The 22814-nt window shown below is 44.5% G+C and overlaps 2 protein-coding genes across 2 annotated transcripts in view; both read left to right on the top strand.

The window, feature by feature from the left end:
- The first annotated feature begins 192 nt into the window (after positions 1 to 192).
- Positions 193 to 3162, top strand: Fndc4 (fibronectin type III domain containing 4). Its single transcript, XM_070025267.1, has 7 exons — positions 193 to 544; positions 699 to 843; positions 919 to 1034; positions 1254 to 1458; positions 1929 to 2018; positions 2637 to 2761; positions 2953 to 3162. The coding sequence occupies exons 2-7, from the start codon at positions 723 to 725 to the stop codon at positions 2986 to 2988; spliced, it is 693 nt and encodes a 230-aa protein (XP_069881368.1). The 5' UTR covers positions 193 to 544; positions 699 to 722; the 3' UTR covers positions 2989 to 3162.
- Positions 3163 to 5607: 2445 nt separating this feature from the next.
- The window catches only part of Ift172 (intraflagellar transport 172), a 45440-nt gene continuing 28233 nt past the window's right edge, over positions 5608 to 22814 (top strand). The window contains exons 1-14 of the mRNA XM_070025259.1: positions 5608 to 5722; positions 8891 to 9034; positions 9227 to 9339; positions 9997 to 10036; positions 10332 to 10397; positions 10937 to 11016; positions 11233 to 11320; positions 12973 to 13187; positions 14767 to 14890; positions 15281 to 15376; positions 17164 to 17325; positions 17655 to 17708; positions 18179 to 18282; positions 18462 to 18547. Of these exons, the coding sequence (XP_069881360.1) occupies positions 5684 to 5722; positions 8891 to 9034; positions 9227 to 9339; positions 9997 to 10036; positions 10332 to 10397; positions 10937 to 11016; positions 11233 to 11320; positions 12973 to 13187; positions 14767 to 14890; positions 15281 to 15376; positions 17164 to 17325; positions 17655 to 17708; positions 18179 to 18282; positions 18462 to 18547 (1411 nt within the window). The 5' untranslated portion in view covers positions 5608 to 5683. The remainder of the gene's footprint in view (positions 5723 to 8890; positions 9035 to 9226; positions 9340 to 9996; positions 10037 to 10331; positions 10398 to 10936; positions 11017 to 11232; positions 11321 to 12972; positions 13188 to 14766; positions 14891 to 15280; positions 15377 to 17163; positions 17326 to 17654; positions 17709 to 18178; positions 18283 to 18461; positions 18548 to 22814) is intronic.

Genomic DNA, 22814 nt, shown 5'->3' with positions numbered 1-22814 from the left:
GGGGGGGGAGGTTGCCATTGGGAGGAGGGGCGTGGGAGGAGCCGGGAGAGAACCCGCTTGGGGGTGCGGGAGGGGGCGGGCGGCGGCGGCGCGAACCCCGGCGGGGCGGGGCGGGGCGGGGCGGCCGGCGCGTCCCGGCCCGGCTGCGGCGGAGCGCGCGGGGCCAGCTCTGCGGAAGGCGGCGGCTGCGGGCCGGCTGGCCCGGACGCTCACATTCCGCTGCAGGGACGGGCTCTGGCAGCCGCACTGCCGGTGTGGGGGGGACCCAGGCCGGCACCCAGCTTGCGCGGGCAACGCCCCCCCATCCCGGCTTTGGGGACAGATCGCGCGGGCCGAGCGCGCTCTGGGGGACCCCCCGCAGACCCGCGGCCCGCGCCCGCCGCGCCTCTGCCCGCTCGGCCCGCAGCTCGGCCCGCGCTGCCCGCCTCGCCGGGCCCGCGCAGGGATGGGGTAGGGCAGCACTACGGTCCTGGCGATGGGCCGCCCGCTGGGCGCCGAACAGCCCCCCGAGGCCTGACCGACCGCGAGGACCGAGGGGGGAGAGGTGGGTATGGCCAAGGGGGAACCGCGCACAGGGGGTGCCGGGGTTCGGCTGGGGGCAAGGGAGGAAAAGGCGTTGGAGGGGGGGAATGGGCTGCTGGGGTCCCACTGAGCGTTCCGGGCAGCTCGTTGACCTCTCCAACTCCTGCCTCCTCCAGGAGCCCCGCCCGGATGACAAGTGGATGCCCCAGTGCCCACCAGCGGACTCGGTGGGGACCATGGCTTCGCTGATGCCCCTCTCCCCATATCTAAGCCCCACGGTCCTCCTGCTGGTCAGCTGTGACCTGGGCTTCGTGCGAGCAGGTGAGTGCAGAGGATGGGGGGGGGTCAGCCGGTGTTGGAGGGGGGTGAAACCTGTTAACACCCTGGCACCCACAGACAGACCTCCTTCTCCTGTGAATGTGACGGTCACTCATCTTAGAGCCAACTCGGCCACGGTGTCCTGGGACGTCCCAGAAGGCAACATCGTCATTGGCTACTCCATTTCTCAGCAAGTATGAATCACCCTTGTGCTTCCCCAACCTGTGTCCTTGGAGCTCTGAGCATGCCTTAGCCTTCCCTCGGTTACCTTCACCCTCTCAACTCCCTCCTGGGGGGGGGGGAGTTCTGATCTTTTTTTCCCCCCTCTGCTCCCTTGGATGCTCCAGTCTCGGGTTGAGCCTGTGGCCAGGGACTGGGCCAAGGTGTTTTCCTCTCCTATCGTCCCACTGCAGAGGCAGAATGGCCCCGGGCAGCGTGTGATCAGGGAGGTGAACACCACCACGAGAGCCTGTGCGCTGTGGGGCCTGGCTGAAGACAGCGACTACACAGTGCAGGTCAGGAGCATAGGTCTCCGGGGAGAGAGCCCTCCAGGGCCCCGGGTGCACTTTCGAACTCTCAAGGGTTCTGACCGGCTGCCTTCCAACAGTTCCAGCCCAGGTGAGGATGTGTGTTCGTGGACTCTGTCTCACCTGGCTTTGAACCTCTCATTCATACTCCTTCCCCCTCCCCACCCCACCCCCCAGGCAAAGCATCAGTCTAGCTTAGATGAATAGAAAGATGATTTAATTCATTGTACTGCCAGAAAAGGAAGGAAAAACAGGTGGGCAGAGGACCAGCTATAGACAAGCTGCTAATTAATCTTCTGGGGGAAGGGCTTTTAGCTTCCTTTCACCCCGCCTCTTATCACATCAGCTGCAGCCTGCATGAGTGAGTTCTGTTCGTGCCTCTTGGTTTCTAACCACTTGTCCACCAAAGGCTTCCTCCTTGAGAAGGGCTACCCCTACAGCTTCAATGGTGACCCTCTGATGGGATTAGCCTGACACCAATCTCCAGCATCTCCATCCTGCATGTGATATTGCTCTCAAGCAGCCCTCCTATATCCCAGCGTGTGTCTCTTCTCTTCTCAGGTGATATCACAGTGGAGGGGTTGGATGGAGAGCGACCACTGCAGACAGGGGAAGTGGTCATCATTGTTGTGGTGTTGCTCATGTGGGCTGGTAAGAAACAGAACTCAGCCGGGTGCCAGTGGCTCACGCCTGTAATCCTAGCTACTCAGGAGGCTGAGATCTGAGGATCACGGTTCAAAGCCAGCAGGAAAGTCCATGAGACTCTTATCTCCAATAAACCACTAGAAAACCAGAAGTGGTGCTGTGGCTCAAGTGGTAGAGCACTTACCTTGAGCTGAAGAACTGAGGGATAGTGCCCAAGACCATAGTTCAAGGCTCACGACCAACCAAAGAAAAAAGAAAGAAAGAAAGAAAGGAAGGAAGGAAGGAAGAAAGGAAGGAAGAACTTAGGGAGTGGGACTGGGTGAAGATGGGAGATGGTGAAGGAGTCAAGAGAAAAGAGAGTGGGGAGATAGTTGGGGAAATGTGATCAGGACAAATGTAAAGAGAATGAAAGAAGGCTGCTGAAAGCTGGCAGAGAGGGATTGCATACACAACAGAAATTCAAAGATTTCCTTCTTGGCTTTTCTAGAATTTGTGTGAGTATCAAGATTAAGGCTTGGGTTGGGGATTTAGCCTAGTAGAAGAGTGCAAAGTCTAGAGTTTGGTCCTCAGCTCTGAAAAAAAAAAAAAAAGGATTAAGGCTCAGATGGTATTGTTTTCTTTCAGCTGTAATTGGACTATTCTGCCGCCAGTATGACATCATCAAGGACAATGACTCCAACAACAATCCCAAGGAGAAAGGGAAGGGACCAGAACAGAGTCCTCAGGAAAGGCCAGTGGGGACAAGACAGGTGACATGAGGAACAGTGAGGGTGGGAAGGGTAATGGATGCAACGGAGCATTCAGGGGATGGGAAAAGACCAAAGAGGGCCAGAAAGAGGGAGAAAGGAAAAGCTGGGATGGAGGAAACCAGAGAGGAGCCACCGTGGCACCTATTACGTCGGTAGAATTAGAGACCCAGGCTGTTTTCTTTCTTTTGCAGAAAAAGTCACCATCCATCAACACCATTGACGTTTGAACAAACCAGAAGAGAAATGCACTAACAAGCTGGGGATAGGGATGGGGTCAGGGAGAGCCTAAGATGGTGATCTGTTCAAGACTCCCCAAGAGTACTGCACTCCCACAATCTCAGGCTGGTACCCATCCTCTTTTTCCACTGTGAGCAGGGCCAGAAGGTAGGTCTGTTAGGGTCTGCATCCCTGGACCTAGGAGTGGATGTTAGATGGAATATCTCCCCCCACCCCCCAGGTCCAGGGGAAGTCACTTGTTCAACCTTATCCCGTCAGGTCCCACTAAGGGGCCCCATTTCACCTACATCAGGACTCTTGGCATCCCCAGATGTCCCCATGTCTTGCCTCTGGGCCTCAGAGAGGGTGGGTACTTGCCCTCCTCCAGTGAATAAGAGGAATTGCCTGGGCCTGGGGGCAGATGCTGCACTGCACTACTCCAAAGTCTTCCACGGAGCCTCTGGTGCTCCCCTGTCACTTGGCAGCCCCTCCAGCTGCTGGTGATCTCACCCCTCAGACATTTTTCCAATAAAGGTTCTTGGACAAACTGGAGCTGACTCTATGGTATGCTGAAGCCATCTCCCCACCTGTCTTTCCCTAGACTTTCCAAAGGCCCCTCACACCACCAACAACTTACAGAAGCAAACTCATTGTCAGGTATTTGTGTCAATGCATCAGCCTGAAGTAAGCGGAGATGGTTAAGGAAGAAGGGACATAGAAAACTGGAGCCCTAGTTTCTTTTACTTGTTGAGGAGGAGGGAGATGAGAAGAAAGATGTTAAGTTCTTCCCATGGAAAACCAAGTTGTAGCACATGAGAAGGCCAGTAGCTTTTATTTTTTTAATCTTTACTGCTTAATTCATTGGCCCAGCTCTTCACCAATAATTCTGACCCCTCTATCAACCTGGGCAAATGGTCAGAAAAGGAATGAGGAGCATCTTGGGAACTCAGGAAACAGCAGCTACACTAATGGATCCCATTGTGTCGTGTGCTCTTATCTTGTGCATTCTTGTGTCTCTTTTCCCTGCTTTTATTTTCCCTTTCACTTTGCCTCTCTGTCTTTCTGCTCAGTCAAACTCAATAATAATTGTAATGCATAAATGAATTTATGTTCACATTCTGTCAACACATCCAGAGGAAGATTCTGAAAATAAAACTGAGGGGTTGGGACTCCCCTGACAAAAAGGATTATAATTTGGGCTCTGAGACCTATTTGTTTCCTGTGGAAATAGTGACTGCCCTTTACTCTTTCCTAATTCCCAAGAGGGAGCTGGTTGACAGTGAGAGAAATACCTATTTACTTTAACAACCACTGTAAAAGAGAGGCTATAGGACACAGGATCTGGAGAACACATGCTACACTCTCCAGAGGTCTTCCCAACCTTAGATCATTCAAGAAGAGGCTTGCAAATAACTGTTGGGTTTTTTTGTTTTGTTTTGTTTTGTTTTTCCGGTCATGGGGCTTGAACTCTAGACCTGGGCGCTGTCCCTGAGCTCTTCAGCTCAAGGTGAGTGCTCTACCACTTGAGCCACAGCACCACTTCCCGTTTTCTGGTGGTTTACTGGAGATAAGAGTCTCATGGACTTTCACGCCTGGGCGAGATTTGAACCACGATCCTCAGATCTCAGCCTCCCGAATAGTTAGGATTACAGGCGTGAGCCACAGGGACCCAGCTTTTTTTTTTTTTTTTTTGCATTTAAGCTCTCTGGTATGTTACAACCAAAAATTCTGAAAGGAACCCCAATCCAAAGAAAGAACAAGACTAGTCTCAACCAAGTTCTAACCCCAGGTATCACAAGACTTAAATCAGGTGAGCCAGACTCTGGTCTGTCCTTGGCTCTGACCAATAAAATCATCCTGATCTAAGCAAGCAGTCTTAAACTCACCATTCATTATCCAATGTCCAAGTAGGGACAATTAGGTAATCCTATGTTAGTGGTTCTAAAACTCTCCTTAGACTCAGAAAATCATTCTTGGACAGGAGTGTTACAAGGAGCATTCTGGCATGGAAATAGTGAGCTAAAACATAAGAAAGAAGATAAAGAGAAAAATGACCAGCTCAGGGTTGAATCCCAAACAACTTTTGTGTTAACTTGTTAGCTTGTGCTAACTTGGGGAACTGTCCCTACTAATCTTGGCTCTCTTGTTATATAAAATGGGACTAATAACGATATCCCTTCAAAAAGTGTTCTGACGTTAAACAATACAAGGTGTGCATAACACTTTGCATACTGCCCCGCAGACAGATACAGAGTATCCACTCGATCTCTCCGTATTAGCTTTGTGGTCCCGAGCAAGTCATACAGCATAGTTGCCCTGCTTCCTCCCACAGTTGGGAGCCTTTAAAGAGTTGCACTCCACCACGTTTCTATCATCCAAGGGCTAGAGAGATTTAGGATTTTCCTCCTGTTGGTCCTGGAACGTGCCAAAGACTTGTGGGCGAGGCTTGGTCTGGGGTTTGCATACAGCCGCGTGATTGGCCAAGGAGAGGATTCATCAAGCCCTCTGGAGGTCCCGCCTTATATCGCACTGCGCTTGCGCACGTCCTGTGTGCTCCGCAGCGAACCTACGACGTGACCCTGGTGACGTGTGTTGTGCTCCCGTCGCGTGTGCGTCAGCGACTCGCGCCGCCGCTGCTTGGCGGGTTGTCCGGGTAACCGCGCGAGTCGTCGGCGTCTGGTAGCATCTGAGAGACAGGTGTGCGTCATGCAGTTGAAGCACCTGAGGACCCTGCTGAGCCCTCAGGTGAGGAGTCGGGTGCCTCTTTCCTCCCGCAGCCGCCGAGCGTTCCAAGAGAAGTGAGGGAACCGAAGTTTACATTGGAGGGCGACCACTGTGTGCTGACACTGAAAGATTACAGTCAGGATCCGGACTCTCCTCGCTTGACCCCGCTCTCAGTAGGCGAAATTGACCACTAATGACCGTAATGTTCATTCCAGTCCATCTAGCACTCGAGTACCAGGCCCCGTGACTTTCCCTGCCTTCAAGAGCCTCCGAGGGAGAGACGCACCTGTGGGCAGCGAACATCAATCTAGAGAATGGAATAAGCTCTTGAGGTGCAAGCCCCAAAGAGGGAGGGAAGAAGACTGAATCTTCATTCTGATGAAAACCCACCCCCAGATTCCAAAGATCGGGGCACTGGGAGAGGCCCTGGAACATGGTGCAGAAAGGGTGGGCTCTGAAGGTAGAACAGAATACAAGTCCTCCCTAGCTCCACCACTAATTTGATCGTAAGAACCTGACGTGTCTCTGAGCGCTCTACCCTGTAGCAATTTTATGAGACTTGGGAAAGAAATGAAATGATTTTTTAAAAAATCGTTAAGTGAAAAGCAGTATGAAAATTGATAAAGAACGGATAGCATTCGAAATTACCTAGCTAATAAAAATATCTACCATGATTAAGTGTATAATATATTACCAGGGCAGTATAATTAAAGATGTTAGGTTTGTGACTTATGGAGTCAGACAACATGAACTTAAGTTTTGGTTCTGCAGCTTACAAATTGTGTATGTAAATGTAGGTGAATTACTTAACTCTTTGGTGCCTTAAACTTTCCCCATCTTTAAAGGAGGCACCTCCAAATTATGAGATAAATGAGATAATACATGTAAAGCACGCATCAAAATGCCTATTCTATGGTGACTGATTGTTAAAGGTTAGCTGCTATTATTCTAATCCTACCTAATTTAGTCCTTATGACAGTGCAATGTAACCTGTTTGAAAAAAGGGCAATTAGTTGATTATGGGACTCAACAAATGAGAATGTGGTGTTTTGAGAACAGAACAAAATCCGAACAAAAGAGTTGTGCTCCATGGGGCTGGGAAGGTGGCTCAGTGGTAGAGCGCTTGCCTTGCATGCTCGAGGCCCTGGGTTCGATTCCTCAGCCCCACATAAACAAAAAGAAAAAAGCCGGAAGTGGCGCTGTGGCTCAAGTGGTAGAGCACTCGCCTTGAGCTGAAGAGCTGAGGGACAGTGCCCAGGCCCAGAGTTCAGGCCCCACGACTGGACCCAAAAAAAAAAGTTGTGCTCCTTGCTTAAAACGCTGCCCCAGAAGTCTCTTAATTTTAAAATTTCCTTGCCTTAATGGAAAAATTGGAACTGGTATTCTTCAGTTTCTCAAAATAAGATGATGTCATGATGTAAGAAGGGCCAGATGCCCAAGGTTGGGCACAGCTATGAAGGAAGATGATTAGTCAAGGTGGATGGCCTCTCAATCCTTTTAGCCTAATTTCATGGAGGATAATAGGATGGCACTGTGGTGGTATAATTATTTTCTGCTCTAGATTGAGGATTTTGGCAAAAAGGCTTTTGACTTCTGACTTTGGAGCTAAGTGGATTAAGAGTTAAAAGTGATAATGTCTTAAGTCAGTGTTAGACCTCAAGTAATTAATCAAATAATTGGAATGGAAGCTAAAAGTTTTCATTTCAATAGAGAAAACCTTGATAGCATGACTCAGGTGGTAGGATACAAGCCTAGGAAGTGTGAGGACCTAAATTCAACCCCTCCGTCAGGAAAGTGGGGGTGGGGGGAGCAAAACCATAGAGGACTAGAGTTTGGTGGTAAGGACCGCCATATAAAAATAATTCATTACGTTATGATCACTTCTAACTTGGACTTCTAAGAAGTGGGGAGTTAAGGCATTATTCATCTTAAGTCTCAGCTCTGCTTTACTCCCTATCTCAAACTTTCACTGTCTCTCCTTTCCTGCAAAATAGGTCCAAAATCCTTATCCTGGCTTCAAAGACCCTTCCTGAGCTGGCCCTAATCAGTTTTTCCTGCCTTACCTCCTTTGTTCTATTCACCAGGCAGTTTCAGCTAACCTAAATAACTCTTTACTTGAACTTTTTTTTGGACACTTTCTTGAACTATTTTAGCTCTGGCTAATTCTACCCCGGGTAACTTCCCACTCGCACCTATTCTTCAAAGCTTAGTTATAATCATTTAGGCATAAAATTATTGTGGGCTTCTCCAGATTATTATCTCACTTTGTATGTACTTCTCATTTGGGACTTGAACTTTGTACCATCTTATTAGGTACTGAAAAGAATCTGTTTTACTTCTTGTTTCTCTTTCAGTTCCTGCCCAGGTCTCCTTTCTTCAGTACCATATTAACTATTCACATATTAACTATTTGAAAAGATTAATTGAATGAATTACTAAAAACTAAAATGTGTCCAGCTGGGAAGGTGGCTCAGTGGTAGAGTGCTTGCCTTGCATGCATGAGGCCCTGGGTTCGATTCCTCAGCACCACATAAGCAAAAAAAGCTGGAAGTGGTGCTGTGGCTCAAGTGGTAGAGCGCTAGCCTTGAGCTGAAGAGCTGAGGGACAGCACCCAGGCCCAGAGTTCAGGCCCCACGACTGACATAAATAAATTAATTAATTAATTAAAAAAATGTCTTCAGCCAATTGAGTTCATTTAAGTATCAGGCCTGGGATATAAGAGAACAAGAAGGTCATTTCAAGGATTTATTGGTACATTTTTTTTTTGGGTGGGGGTCCAGTCCTGGGTCCTAAACTCTGGGCCTGGGCGCTGTCCCTCAGCAATTCAGCTCAAGGCTAGCACTCTACCACTTGAGCCACAGAACCACTCCTGGCTTTTTTCTTTTTGCTTATGTGGTGCTGAGGAATAGAACCCAGGGCCTCAGGCATGCAAGGCAAGCGCTCTACCATGGAGCCACCTTCCCAGCCCCTATTGGTACATTTAAATCATGAATGTCTAAAAGCACATTGTTTTCAACTTCAAGATCTGATGGCCTTAAAGACTAATGTGGATAACAGCCTCTTTTTTCTTTAAGGAAAGAACTGTGACAGGCAGAAAGTAAACCAACGTCACATTAAAAGCAAAGGAACTGGAAATGCTTTTGGCTTTTTAGACTAGCACCTGCATTTATTTTATCCCTTTCACTGCAGGATGGAGCTGCAAAGGTCACCTGCATGGCCTGGTCACAGAACAATGCCAAATTTGCTGTCTGCACAGTGGACCGAGTAGTACTGCTGTATGATGAACATGGAGAGCGGAGAGATAAATTCTCCACCAAACCAGCTGACATGAAGGTGAAGAGCATTTATATCTATTTAACCAGTTGATGAGTCCTTAGAAACCTGGAAAACATGGAAACCTGTCTTCTAGCCATGGCCTACTGTTTCTTTTCTCAGTATAAATCTGTTGGCCTACTAGAGTACATGTGCATCTTCTTCTCTTTTTCATGTATATTCATTATTTCTTCCTTTTGTTTTTATTCCTAGTATGGCAGAAAGAGCTATATGGTAAAGGGCATGGCATTTTCCCCTGATTCCACTAAAATTGCTATTGGACAGACTGACAATATCATCTATGTCTACAAGATTGGAGAAGATTGGTGAGAATAGAGACTGGGGGCTGGGATGGCCCAGGGGCATAGGAAATGTCTCACTCGGGGAGACATTCTGCTGTCTAAAGTTAGCAGAGGGGCTGGGAAGGTGGCTCAGTGGTAGAGTGCTTGCCTTGCATGCATGAGGCCCTGGGTTCGATTCTTCAGCACCACATAAGCAGAAAAAGCCAGAAGTGGCGCTGTGGCTCAAGTGGTAGAGCACTAGTCTTGAGCTGAAGAGGTGAGGGACAGCGCCCAGGCCCAGAGTTCAGGCCCCATGACTGGCCAAACAAAACAAAACAAAGTTAGCAGAGTGTTCTGAGAGCTTGAGCACCATATGTATATAATCCCAGCACTCCGGAGGCAGAGGTAGAAGGATCATGAGTTCAAGGCAGCCTAGATTATATTATAGGATCGTGTCTCAAAAAATAAAAAATAACCCATAAGGCCCCCTCGAGATTCTGGATGTAGTTTGATGTTGCATCCTTGCTATTGTTGGCTTCTCAGGCTTCCTCTTAGGCTTCTTTTCAGGTTTGCTACAGAGGGATAGAAAACACTAATGGTCCAGGAAAGGTTATCTGGTCTTTGTTCCCTTCCCTCAGCATCCTTTAAGAACCTATCTACAGAAGTGGTTTTTAGTATGCTTTCCCTCCTTTTATTTGGCAGGGGTGACAAGAAAGTCATCTGTAACAAGTTCATCCAGACGGTAAAGTTCAGACCAGACCCTGGGAGCTTAAGATGATCAAATATGTATCAGTGCAAATGGAACCAGGAATTACATTTTCTCACATCTGAATCTAATTTCTCCTACTGTAATGATGGAGTTGCCTGACTTCTCATCTTCATCTGCTTTCCTCCTAAGAGCCTAGTTTTGTCCCCTACTTGTGTCATTCATTCCTTATAGAAAACAAGGGTGGTAGCATGTGGCAGGGTGTTCTAGTTGTTATAAATCCAATCCCACACAGGTAGGATTATTCTTTTCACCATTTCTTTTGGGACAGAGTGCTGTGACTTGTCTGCAGTGGCCTGCAGAATACATCATAGTCTTTGGACTGGCTGAAGGCAAGGTAAAGTAGGGAAGGGAGACACAGGAGAGCTAGTAGGTAAGGATAATGTATATGGAAAGAGAAATATGGTTCATCTATCTTCTCCTTTAGGGAAAAACTGTATACTTGGAAGAGAATGCATAGCAATTTGATTTGTGTTTTGAGTTTTTATTTCTTTGCTAAAGACCCAGATAAAGTTGAAAGTAGCTTAACTAAGCCAGATATGGTGGTGCATACCCATAATCCCAGGACTTGGGTGGCTAATTCAAGGCCAACCTGGGTTATATAACAAGACGAGAGAGAGAGAGAGAGAGAGAGAGAGAGAGAGAGAGAGAGAGAGAGAGAGAGAGAGAGAGAGAGAGAGAGAGAGAGAGAGAGAGAGGGAGGGAGGGAGGGAGGGAGGGAGGGAGGGAGGGAGGGGGAGAGGGAGAGGGAGAGGGAGAGGGGGAGAGAGAGAGAGAGAGAGAGAGAGAGAGAGAGAGAGAGAGAGAGAGAGAGAGAGGCAGACAGACACATAGAGAATGGCCTAACTAAACTTGTGTCTATTTTCCCATTTTCAGGTACGTTTAGCAAATACAAAAACTAACAAATCTTCTACCATCTACGGGACAGATTCTTATGTAGTGGCACTGACAACCAAGTGAGTAAGGAAGAATGTATCACAAGGGCTTGGTAAAAGCTACTGGGGACTCTGAACTTGGAGCCCATAGTGTAAAAGGTGGGGAGGCCTGGTAGCAGGAAACCCACAGGCTGGGTAGAAAGGAAAGGAAAGGGAACTTTATATAGAGATAGAATAATTTCTTCCTCTATTTTTCTCTTTTCCTCTTTTTTTTTTTTTTTTTTTTTACTTTTTTAGTTGTTCGGGGAAAGGGATCCTCTCTGGTCATGCAGATGGTACCATTGTTAGGTATTTCTTTGATGATGAAGGCTCTGGAGAGTCCCAGGTATGAATAAAGGATGCACTGGGATGGGTCAGGGAATTCTAGAAGTCCTCATAGAAGGAGTTGGAACATCTAAAGCATTATGATTGAGGCACTAGGAGAGGAGACTGAAAGCAGTGAGATCTCAAGGAGGGAGACAGTTGAGAATTTGTGTTTAGAAGTCCAGAACTTATTCATAGGAAGGAATGGTTCCAGTGAAAGGGACCTTGAGACATAAGGAAATAAAGAGACTCTGAGGAGAGCTTTAGAAAATTATCCCCAATTATGTAAAATTGTATATATATATATATATATGTAGAGAGAGAGAGAGAAGGAGATATGTGTACATACATGCCAATTCATAGAAAAAAGTTACTTACTCTGGGAAAGGAAAACCATGAACATAAAAAGGAAACTTGGATGTTTTACTGTATATAATTCCATATTGTAATTATTTACATTACAAATTACTGGTAAAACAATTAAATTTAGCACTCCTTAAAAATAAATCTTGGGGGGCTGGAAAGGTGACTCAGTGGTAGAGCGCTTGCCTTGCATGCCTGAGGCCCTGGATTCGATTCCTCAGCACCACATAAACAAAAAGAAAAAAAAAAGCTGGAAGTGGTGCTGTGGCTCAAGTGGTAGAGTGCTAGCCTTGAGCTGAAAAGAGCTGAGGGACAGTGCCCAGGCCCAGAGTTCAGGCCCTATAACTGAACCCCCCCCCCAAAAAAAGTTAAAATAAATAAATAAATCTTGGGGTTGGAGGCATGGCTAAGTTGGTAGAGTGAAAGCATCAGGTATCCAGTGCAAGCCCCAGTCTTAGACCTAAAAGAAAAAAAAGAAAGAAAAGAAAAGAAGTCACATGTTCTCTGTTGACCCAGAAGTGTTGGCTAATATGGGAGATATTCCCCTTGGGATGGCTTTAATGTGCATCACTATTTCTTTTTTGGTGCTGGTCCTGGAGCTTGAATTCAGGGCCTGGACATGATCCCTGAGCTTTTTTGTTCAAGGATAGTACTTGAGCCACAGCTTTACTTCCCGCTTTTTGGTAGTTAGTTGGAAATAGGAATCATGGATTTTCCTGCCTGGGCTGGCTTCAAACCATGGTTTTCAGATCTCAGCTAGGATTACATGTATGAGCTATCAGTGCCTGGCTTACTATTTTGATGTTTCTCTATAGCACAAAGTCAGCAAGTGCAGCTATGTCGTGGGGGGGGTGCGTGCGTGCATGCATGCACACATGTACACACACACACGTGTTTTCATAATTTGTGCAGTCTTCAAGATTAGGATTTCTAGTCGGGCGCTGGTGGCTCACGCCTGTAATCCTAGCTACTTAGGAGGCTGAGATCTGAGGATAGCGGTTCAAAGCCAGCCCGGGCAGGAGAGACCGTGAGACTCCTATCTCCAATAAACCACCAGAAAACCGGAAGTGGCGCTGTAGCTCAAGTGGTAGAGCGCTCGCCTTGAGCTGAAGAGCTGAGGGACAGCGCCCAGGCCCAGAGTTCAAGCCCCACGGCCGACAAAAAAAAAAAAAAAAAAGATTAGGATTTCTAGGTGGGAAAATGTTAGAAGAAAGATTTATACAAGGTGGTTGGAGTAGGTATATTAGGTACTAAGAATGAAGCATTTCTGGGACAGATTTCTCGAAATGTAATTGAAACCCTCTATCTTAGGGCAAGTTGGTTAACCACCCGTGCCCACCCTATGCCCTAGCTTGGGCAACCAACAGTATCGTGGCTGCTGGCTGTGATCGGAGGATTGTGGCCTATGGAAAAGAAGGCCATGTGCTGCAAACTTTTGATTATAGCCGTGACCCTCAGGAACGGGAGTTCACCACAGCTGCAGCAAGTCCTGGGGGCCAGTCTGTTGTACTGGGAAGTTACGACAGGTGGGTATACTTTTCAGCTTCATCTTCTGCCTTCTTTCCCTTGGATCTCTGCTTTAGCCAAGTTATTATAAAGCAGAGTGGAAATCTGGATAGATTCAAGTGCATATTGAAAGGAATTCTCAGGTAGTAATTCATGTGCTTTATTCTTCATACTTCTGCTGTCATTGGCCCACTGGCTGCTCTAAAATACTTCATGCTCGTGTCTTATCTCTGTGCCTTTCCTTGGAATCCCACAGCTGAATTATTCTGTATTTTCTTTGGGTTCTCAGACCACTGACTTAGAGGTGTGTGTGTGTGTGTGTGTGTGTGTGTGTGTGTGTGTGTGTGTGTGTGTGTGTGTGTGTGTGTGTGTGTGTGTGTGTGTGTGTGTGTGTGTGTGTGTGTGTGTGTGTGTGTGTGTGTGTGTGTGTGTGTGTGTGTGTGTGTGTGTGTGTGTGTGTGTGTGTGTCTGTTTGTGGGTCTGTTTGTGGGTCTTAGAGGTGTGTGTTTGTGTGTGTGTGTGTGTCTGTTTGTCTGTTTGTGGGTCTTGATCTCTGGGCCTGGGCACTGTCCCTGAGCTCTTCAGCTCCAAGGTGTTCTACCACTTGAGCCACAGTGCCACTTCCAATTTCCTAGTGGTTAATTGGAGAGAAGAGTCTCACAGACTGTCCTACTCGGGCTGGCTTTGAACTGCGATCCTCAGATTTCAGCCTCCTGAGTAGCTAAGATTACAGGCATGCACCACCAGCCCTGACTTAAGAGTTTGTCACAGTATATTATACTTGTTGCTTCTATCTGGCTATATTGAAGAATACTTGAGAAGATAGCTGATACTTAACTTTTTATCTGCAGTACCTAGATTGGCATGAAGTATATAATATATATTCAACACTTGGCCAATTAATGAATGAGTGAACAATAGAACTGCAAGTATACACTAGGGTTTGGTCCCTCACTTCTTTGGAACATGCCTTACCTCATCTTTGTCTGTCTTCTGTCCCCTTTAGTCTTACATGGCTACACATGTTCCCTTCTTTTTTCTCTGATTCCTACCATTTTGTTTTACTTTTTTCCGTATTTCTATCCTACTGACAGTTCGTTTGGCTTGCCTGCCCTAATCTTTTCTCCCATTAGTCTTAAACTATTTAATTTTGCCTTTATTTTCCCAGTGTCCTTGGCACTGTTTTGTTATCCCCTGCTAGACTATCTAAGTCACTTGTCTCTTGTATTTACTTCCTTCCCTGATATAGCAAGATGAATTCCCTTCAGTTACTAATTTATTATTATGTGTTGGTGTGTCTATGTGTTTTTGTGCTGATTCTGGGATTTGAAGTCAGGGCCTGGATACTGTCCCTGAGCTTTTTTGCTCAAGGCAAGCTCTCTACCACTTAAGCCACAGCACCACTTGCAGCTTTTTGTGGTGGTTAACCGGGGATAAGAGTCTCATGGACTTTCCTTCCCCAGCCTGGCCTTGGACTATGATTCTCAGATCTCAGCTTCCTGAGAAGCTAGGATTACAGGTGTAAGCCACCAGCACCTGGATCTAACCTATTCTTTAATCAGCTTTCATCTCTTTTAAGAGCTAAATACCTTATTTTAGACTTCGAGTGTTCAACTGGAGTCCACGAAGAAGCATCTGGGAAGAAGCAAAGCCCAAAGAGATCGCCAACCTATACACAGTCACTGCCTTGGCCTGGAAGCGGGATGGCTCACGACTTTGTGCTGTATGTTACTTGTAGTTCCTGTCTAGATTGATGATAAAGTCCTGCCTATCCCAAATCACTCTTCCATGACACTAGAAAATTTTCTCTTTCTTTCTGACTCCAACCTTAAAATCTGGTGTTAAAGGCAAGAAAGAGAGGTTGACACTCTATTTGAAGTCTAAGGGAGGGGGTTGTATAGGTAGGGCTGATTTTTCCCTTCCTATTCCAACCATATGAGATGCTCTGAGTCCTGTGATTACCACTCCTTTTCTTCTGAACTTTCATCATCTGCCAACATTCTTATTGCTAGCTATTGTGTAGATTCTAGAGCCTAGTTTTAAGGATATCTCTGCATAACCTCCCTGTGCCGGTATATTGTGTATTATTTTTATGCTATACTTTGCTTCCAAGGGCACACTCTGTGGTGGAGTGGAACAGTTTGACTGCTGCCTCCGAAGGAGTATTTACAGGAACAAGTTTGAGTTGACATACGTGGGACCTAGCCAGGTGAGTAGCTGAGAGTCTGCTGCCCTGAGATCCTGCATGGCTCACTCATTTTTATAACACTGCTCTGCCTACTGGGCCCAGCTGCAGTGTCAAATTTAACCTTCATTCCTCTGGCAGAGCTGTTCAGGTGCATGGAATGTGTCAGAGATATTCCCTGGCAACTTTCCTGCCACAGTTCTTCATCCTATTGTAAGAAACTGTTTAAGTAACAGGTTTAAGGAGTATAGATAGACATTGCCTCTTTATATCTTCCTGGTTTAAACTCTACTGCCATCCACTGTCCATTGAGGATATTGATAAATAGGATTGCAAGTGAACTCTACTGTTTTAGGACATCTGAAAATGCAAGCTAATATCTTAGTTCCTGAGCCCATTTTTTTCTTTTCTCTATTTCTTCCCTTATTTTCTTCCATTTATTAGTCATTTGTTCTTTCATTATCTTCAGAAACACCATTTCTCTATCATATGTTAACACTACAAGGAACAGAGATAACAAAGATAATTGTGTTTTAGCCATTGCTAATCAAAGTGATTAGCATTAGAAAAGGACATAGATAGTTTAAAAAATAATAATAAAGGCTGAGTATTCACTCAGTAGTGAAGCATTTGCGAGTCCCTTAACACTGAAAAAAAGAAAAGAAAAGAAAATCCAGCCAGGTGCCAAGAGTTCACACCTATAATCCTAGCTACTACAGAAGCTGAGATCTAAGTATTTCAATTCAAAGCCAGCTCAGGCAAACAAATCCAAGAGACTTTTATCTCCAACTTATCAGCAAAAAGCAGCGGCATTGTAGAGCACCAGCCATGAGCAGAAGAGCGGAAGGGGAGTACAAGGCTCAAGTCCTGTCCCTGCCCCTCCATACCAGCAATCAATCAATCAATCAATCAATAGAAAAGAAAAAAAAAGAAGGAAGTCCAGCTTGTCACAGTAGTTTGTGCCTTTAATCTCAGCACTTGGCAAAGTGAGGATCATGAGTTTGATATAGGCCAATGAGTTCCAAGCCAGCCTGGGCTACATAGCAAGATTGTCTCAATAAAATAAAACAAGACAAAAATGAAATAAGCATGACATACATAGTACCTTGTACCTTTAGCCTATCTGGGATTGTGGTTCTAGGCCAGCCTCAGGTAAATAGTTCAAGAGACCCCATCTCAACAGAAAAGCCTGGGCATATAGCATTTTCCTGTCATGTCAGGTACGTAGGTAGCATAAATAGGAGAAGCACAGTCCAGATCAGTGTGGGTTAAAATGAGACCCTATCTAAAAAATGACCAAAGCAAAAATGGTTGGAGCTATGGATCAAGAGGTAGAGCACCTGCCTAGTAAGCATAAGCCTCTTAAGTTCAAAACCCCAATATATCAAAAGAAATAATAATAGTAGTACTTAACTCCTACTTCCTACATAGGAAAAGAAACTGTATCTCTCTCTTCTCCATTTCTCCCTACTTTAACTCTTTCACTAAAATAAATATTTGCTAATACTTCAAAAAAAGACATAATAATTATTAGCTATAATATAAAGAGCTAAGGAAATATAGTGCATATTTGGCTTTATCCAGGGAACCTTCATATTCATGTATTATAAGCAGCAAAAGAGAATAGCAGAATGTATTTCATTAATAGTAAAGTCCTCTGTAATGTAAGGTATATTGACAGTGTCCTAGAACAAATGAGTAAACAAGGTATTAGCTGTGTTCACTAGTGTGGAGGCAGGCAGAGGGCACGGCATATTCACATTCCTTTGAGCTGTAGCAGCCTAAGGAAGTCATATTTGTTCCTTACCAAGGTAATTGTGAAGAACCTATCCTCAGGGACCCGAGTGGTGCTCAAGTCACACTATGGCTATGAGGTAGAAGAGGTGAAGATCTTGGGAAAGGAACGTTATTTGGTGGCTCATACATCAGATACACTGTTGCTGGGAGACCTGAACACCAACCGCCTTAGTGAGGTAAGAACCAAGAATAGGAAGGTGGGGAATGAGGCATATTGGCTTGCTACTAGTGGGGACCCAAAATGCCTAGGCATAAAACCTTCACAGGAAGGCCTAACATTCAAAAGTTGCTTTCAAGGAATGAGAGGTTTAGAATCCTGGGATATGAATCTCCATAGTTGGACTCTTTATGTCATCTCCCAGAAACATAAGGATCAAGGCAAAAATCTGATAGTGTCTTTTTGATGCACTATAAAATTGATCTTCCTGACTTCCTATTGACATTCTCTTAACCTTTTCTTAGATAATTATTCCTTTTCCTATGGTTTTCCCTCCTCTCTATACAGATAGCCTGGCAAGGATCTGGTGGCAATGAGAAGTATTTCTTTGAAAATGAGAATGTGAGTACAACTTGAGTCATGGTCACCATTTTGATGAGCCCCTTTCCTGCTTCTGTAACAGAAGGAAGGCAAAGCCAGGCACTGGTGGCTCACACCTGTAATCCTAGCCACTCAGAGTCTGAAATCTGAGGATCACGATTCAAAGCCAGCCCTGGCAGGAAAGTTTGTGAGACTCTTATCTCCAATTAACTACCAGAAAACTAGAAGTGGTGTTGTTCAAAGTGGTAGAGTGCTAGCCTTAAGCACAAAAGCTCAGGGACAGTGCCCAGGCCCTGAGTTCAAACCCCATGACTGACAAAAACAACAACGACAAAAGGAAGGCAAATGGCAAGGGATGGGAAGATAACAGATGAAGAAAGGGGAACGTGGGACAGATGGAGAACAGAATAAGAAGAAAAGTGAGAGTCACCTTGATCTGTAGCACCCCTCCCCGCACTGTTTTCCTTGCCTTCTTCCCCATTCTTCCCTAGGTGTGCATGATCTTCAATGCTGGAGAGCTAACCCTGGTGGAATATGGGAGTAATGACACGTTGGGTTCTGTACGCACTGAATTCATGAACCCTCACCTCATCAGGTAACTTCACAAGGTTCTCTGAATCTTGAAAAATAAAAAAAAAAATAATAAATCCTTTTGGGTTTCTAAGTCTGGTGTCCCCAGGTTAATCTAAAATTTTCACCCCGTATCATAGTACAGAGCCCTCAATAGCAACTTTAGTTCATTTTGCTTTACTTACCTCAGCCTTCATGTTTCAGTGTCCGTATTAATGAGAGGCGCCAGCGAGGAATGGAAGATAATAAGAAATTGGCTTATCTTGTTGATATTAAGACTATTGCTGTAGGTAAGACTCTCGTTATTTTTTTTAACAAAATGCATTTACATAACAGGATGTGTTCAGAGGGGAATACAAGAAAATGAGAGGTATCCCACTCTTACAATAAATATATGAGATATTGAAGCCTATATGAGTGTGCCCATACCTAGACATCAAGGTGTAGATATATAGATGCATATTACATAGGTCTGTCCAGATAATTATATTCACTTAGGGCTAATGAATTGTGAATAGTAGAAAAGAATTATTAGCAAATTTATGAATTTTCCTGTTTAGATTTTATAGAATCATACTCTTTAGAACTGTTTGGGTATAGTTTGCCATCAGTATCATCAATTTTATCTTTATTTAACATGATCAATTTTCCCTTCCATATTAGTTTTTTTATCATGAAATATTTCAAAGAGAGAAAAATAACAGAGAATACCTCAGTATTCTCTAAAAAGTCTAGGGACTAACTCATCCATGCAGTGTAGCAATAAGAGTGGGGCTCTGCAGTCAACCATCCCATTATATATTAATATCAAGTACAGAATGGTTAATGCTCTACTTGCTACCTGTGAGATCTTTCCTAAGTTACTTAACATTTCTATCCTCCAATTTCCTCATTCACCTTAAGGTAACAGAAATAGTATCTATGATACATGACAAGAACTTAGACTAGTGCCTCGTACATAATTAGCACTTAATAAATATTAGCTCATAATAATGAGGATACTCATTTCTTTGACAGTCTAAGATTTTGTTATGTTTACTGTGTATTCTTTATTTCTCTTCATGATGGCATGTGAGATGTTGATTATCTGCTTTTGAAGCAATTCCATTCTCTAAGGTTTATTATTTAGAATGGAATTGCTGAATCATGAAGGAAATGTTTCTTTGCCTTCAGCTTCACTAAATATTTCCAAATTACTGTCCAAACGGGTTGTGTCGATTTGTACTACCTCAGCAGTTAAGAGTTTCCATTATTCAACATTCTTTCCAATATTTGAAATTACCTGACTTCATGATTTGGCTTACTGATGTATATGAAATGATATTTTATTCTATTGTATTTCATTTATTTATTGAACATTTGGATTTCTTCTTCTGCAAATTGCCAGTCCCTATCCATTACCCATTTTAAAATCAAGCTGTCTCTTGTTATTGATTTTAAGTTCTCTACATATGCCTTTGATGGTTACTTGCATTGCGGATATTTTGCCTCAGCCTGTGGCTTTTATTTTTTCTTTCTTTGGCATCAATAATGTTCAAAATTACTTTTAGTGTTATCCATTTTATCACTTTAAAAATAATTTGTGATTTTGAGGTCTTATTTAAGAAAGTCTTCCTTATTCCCTCTGATACTTAACATTTTTTGCAATTTTGCTTTCCACCTGGAATTTATTTTTATATATAATGTGGGTAGGGATTTAATTATATTTTCCATATGTTTAACTTTTTATAAAGTCAATTCTTCACCCACTAATTTTTTTTTTTTTTGTCAGTCGTGTGGCTTGAACTCTGGGCCTGGGCACTGTCCCTCAGCTCTTCAGCTCAAGGCGAGTGCTCTACCACTTGAGCCACAGCACCACTTCCAGTTTTCTTGTGGTTTATTGGAGATAAGAGTCTCACAGACCTTCCTGCCCAGGCTGGCTTTGAACCGTGATCCTCAGATCTCAGCCTCCTGAGTAGCTAGGATTACAGGCATGAGCCACCGGCACCTGGCTTCACCCACTAATTTTTAATGCCTTCTCTGTCATAATCAAGTTTCTATATTCCATACACACACAAACACACATACACAAAAGCCTTTTTTTTTTGTCAGTCATGGGGCTTGAACTCTGGGCCTGGGCACTGTCCCTCAGCTCTTCAGCTCAAGGTTGTTTATTGGAGATAAGAGTCTCATGGACTTTCCTGCCCAAGCTAGCTTTGAACCATGATCCTCAGATCTCAGCCTCCTTAGTAGGATTATAGGCATGAGCCACCAGCACCTGGCTCATAAAAGCCTTTTTAAAGATAGTTTTATATTACATATCTGAGCATGGTGGCATATGTCTGTAATCCTAGCTTCTGAGGAGGCAGAGATCAAGAGAATTGCGATTTGAGGTCAGCCCAAACAAAAAGTTTCTTGAAACCTCATAAAAGCTGGCAATGGTTGCATGCATCTATCATCCCAGCTAAACAGGAAAGATAACTAGGGGAATCCCAGTCTAAGGCAACCTGGACATAACCTTGAGACCCTACTGGAAAAATAAAAGCATAAAGATCTGGAGACATGCTTCAAGTAGTAAAGCACTTGCAAGTATAGGCCCTTAGTTCTAAAGCCCAGTGCCACTAGAAAAACAGTAGTTTTATATTATGTGCATATTATGTTTTGTATAGGGTAAAATTTAGGCAATGGAGGTGATATTCAGAAATGTAAGTATCTGAAATAAAAGTCTGAAATTCTAGTAATAATAATAAACTATAAGACTTTAGTCAAAATCATTCACTCTGTCAATCATATTTTCGATGTTTGTAAAGTAAGTGTTCTGTTAGGCAGGGGTGCCAGTGGCTCTCACCTATAATCCTAGCTACTCAGGAGGCTGAGATCTGAGGATCACAGTTTAAAGTCAGCCCGGGCAGGAAAGTTCATGAGACTCTTATCTCCACCAGAAAACCAGAAGTGGCACTGTGGCTCAAGTGGTAGAGCGCTTGCCTTGAGCTGAAGAGCTTGGGGACAGCACTCAGGCCCAGAGCTCAAGCCCCATAACTAACAACAACAAAAAAAGTTCTTAGACCCTTTATTAGAGTATGTTACATGTGCATACACACATATAACTTTGTGTAGTTTCAGAGTTCACAGGGGTAAGGTTCTTGCAGCTCTAGCCTTCTATGATTCTACTTATAGTTAGGCATTAAAACATAGCTAGATCACTTTGCTTTTTGTTGTTGCTGGGCTTGGATTCTGGGCCTGGGTGCTGTCCCTCAGCTCTTCAGCTCAAGACTAGTGTTCTACCACTTGAGCCACAGCACCACTTCTGGTTTTCTGGTGGTTTATTGGAATAGTCTCATGGACTTTTCTGCCAGGGCTGGCTTTGAACCATGATCCTTAGATCTCAGCCTCCTGAGTAGCTAGGATTACAGGCATGAGCCACCAGCACCCGACACTTTGCTTGCTTTTTAATTAGAAAATTCAGCTGGGTGCTGGTGGCTCATACCTGTAATCCTAGACTTAGGAGACTGAGATCTGAGGATCACAGGTCAAAGCCAACCTGGGCAGGAAAGTCTGTGAGACTCTTATCTCCAATTAACCATAAAACCAGAAGTGAAGCTGTGGCTCAAAGTGGTAGGGTGCTACCACTTTGAGCAGAAGAACTCAGGGACAGTGCTCAGGCTCTGAGTTCAAGCCCCATGACCAACAATCAGTCAATAAATAAATACATGTTTAAATTTGTCTTATCATTTATAGCTATTAGCCAACATTTGGTCTCTGTATAATGAAGTCAAGCATCTTATATAACAAAGCCAGGCACATTGCCCATTAATGATTTGTATCAATAAAAAGGTGCAGATGAGCTTTGATCAGGAGACTACCTGAATGCATCCAAGCCAATCTTGATAGTCTACTTTAAGTGTAACCATTTCTCACATTGTCTCCCAAGATTTAAACCATATTTATCCTTCACAGGACCAACTTTATTTATTCATGCAGTTGTATTTATTTAGTGCTGGTCCTGGGCTTGAACACAGGGTCTGGGGCACTGTTCCTGAGCTTTTTGGCTCAAGTCTAGTGCTCTACCCACTTGAGTCAGAGCTCACTTACAGATTTTTGGTGATTAATTGGAGAGAAAGAGTCTCATGGACTTCCCTGCCTATGCTGGCTCCAAATCATGATCCTTACAGATCTCAGCCACCTGAATAGCTAGGATTACAGGCATGAGCTGCTGACACCTGGTCTTCATTTTTTTTATTGTTATTTTAAATGTTATGTACAGAGAGGTTACAGTTATGTAAGTCAGGTAAAGATCACATTTCTTGGAGGAGGCAACAATGCTTGCTAAGAAATGTACTCATTGTCTTGCCCATGTAATTGTAACTCCTCTGTATGGTGTTTTCACAATTAAAAAAAAAGATTACATTTCTTTTTGGACAGTGTCACTCTGCCCCTCGCTCCTTCCCAGTTCTGGTCTTTTTTAGCCAAGGCTGGCCTTTCCTCTGTGGGCTTTCCTGCCTTAACTTCAGCCTTTCAAGTGCTAGGGTTACAGGAGTGGGCTACCATTCAGCCCCACCTAGCTTTAGTCAGAAACTT

Source organism: Dipodomys merriami, unplaced genomic scaffold, assembly GCF_024711535.1.
Source record: "Dipodomys merriami isolate MVZ:Mamm:240054 unplaced genomic scaffold, mDipMer1.0.p SCAF_17, whole genome shotgun sequence".
Taxonomy (NCBI): Eukaryota; Metazoa; Chordata; class Mammalia; order Rodentia; family Heteromyidae; genus Dipodomys; species Dipodomys merriami.
Note: the sequence above shows the minus strand (reverse complement) of the source record. Positions and strands in the feature narration are given on the sequence as shown.

What these genes read in the sequence shown, in the direction of transcription:
- Fndc4 (XM_070025267.1), top strand. Translation starts at nt 723, where the DNA reads ATGCCCCAGTGCCCACCAGCGGACTCGGTGGGGACCATGGCTTCGCTG. An exon ending in CCTGGGCTTCGTGCGAGCAG is followed by an intron (nt 844 to 918) that starts GTGAGTGCAGAG and finishes TGGCACCCACAG; the next exon opens with ACAGACCTCCTTCTCCTGTG. An exon ending in GGTGTTGCTCATGTGGGCTG is followed by an intron (nt 2,019 to 2,636) that starts GTAAGAAACAGA and finishes GTTTTCTTTCAG; the next exon opens with CTGTAATTGGACTATTCTGC.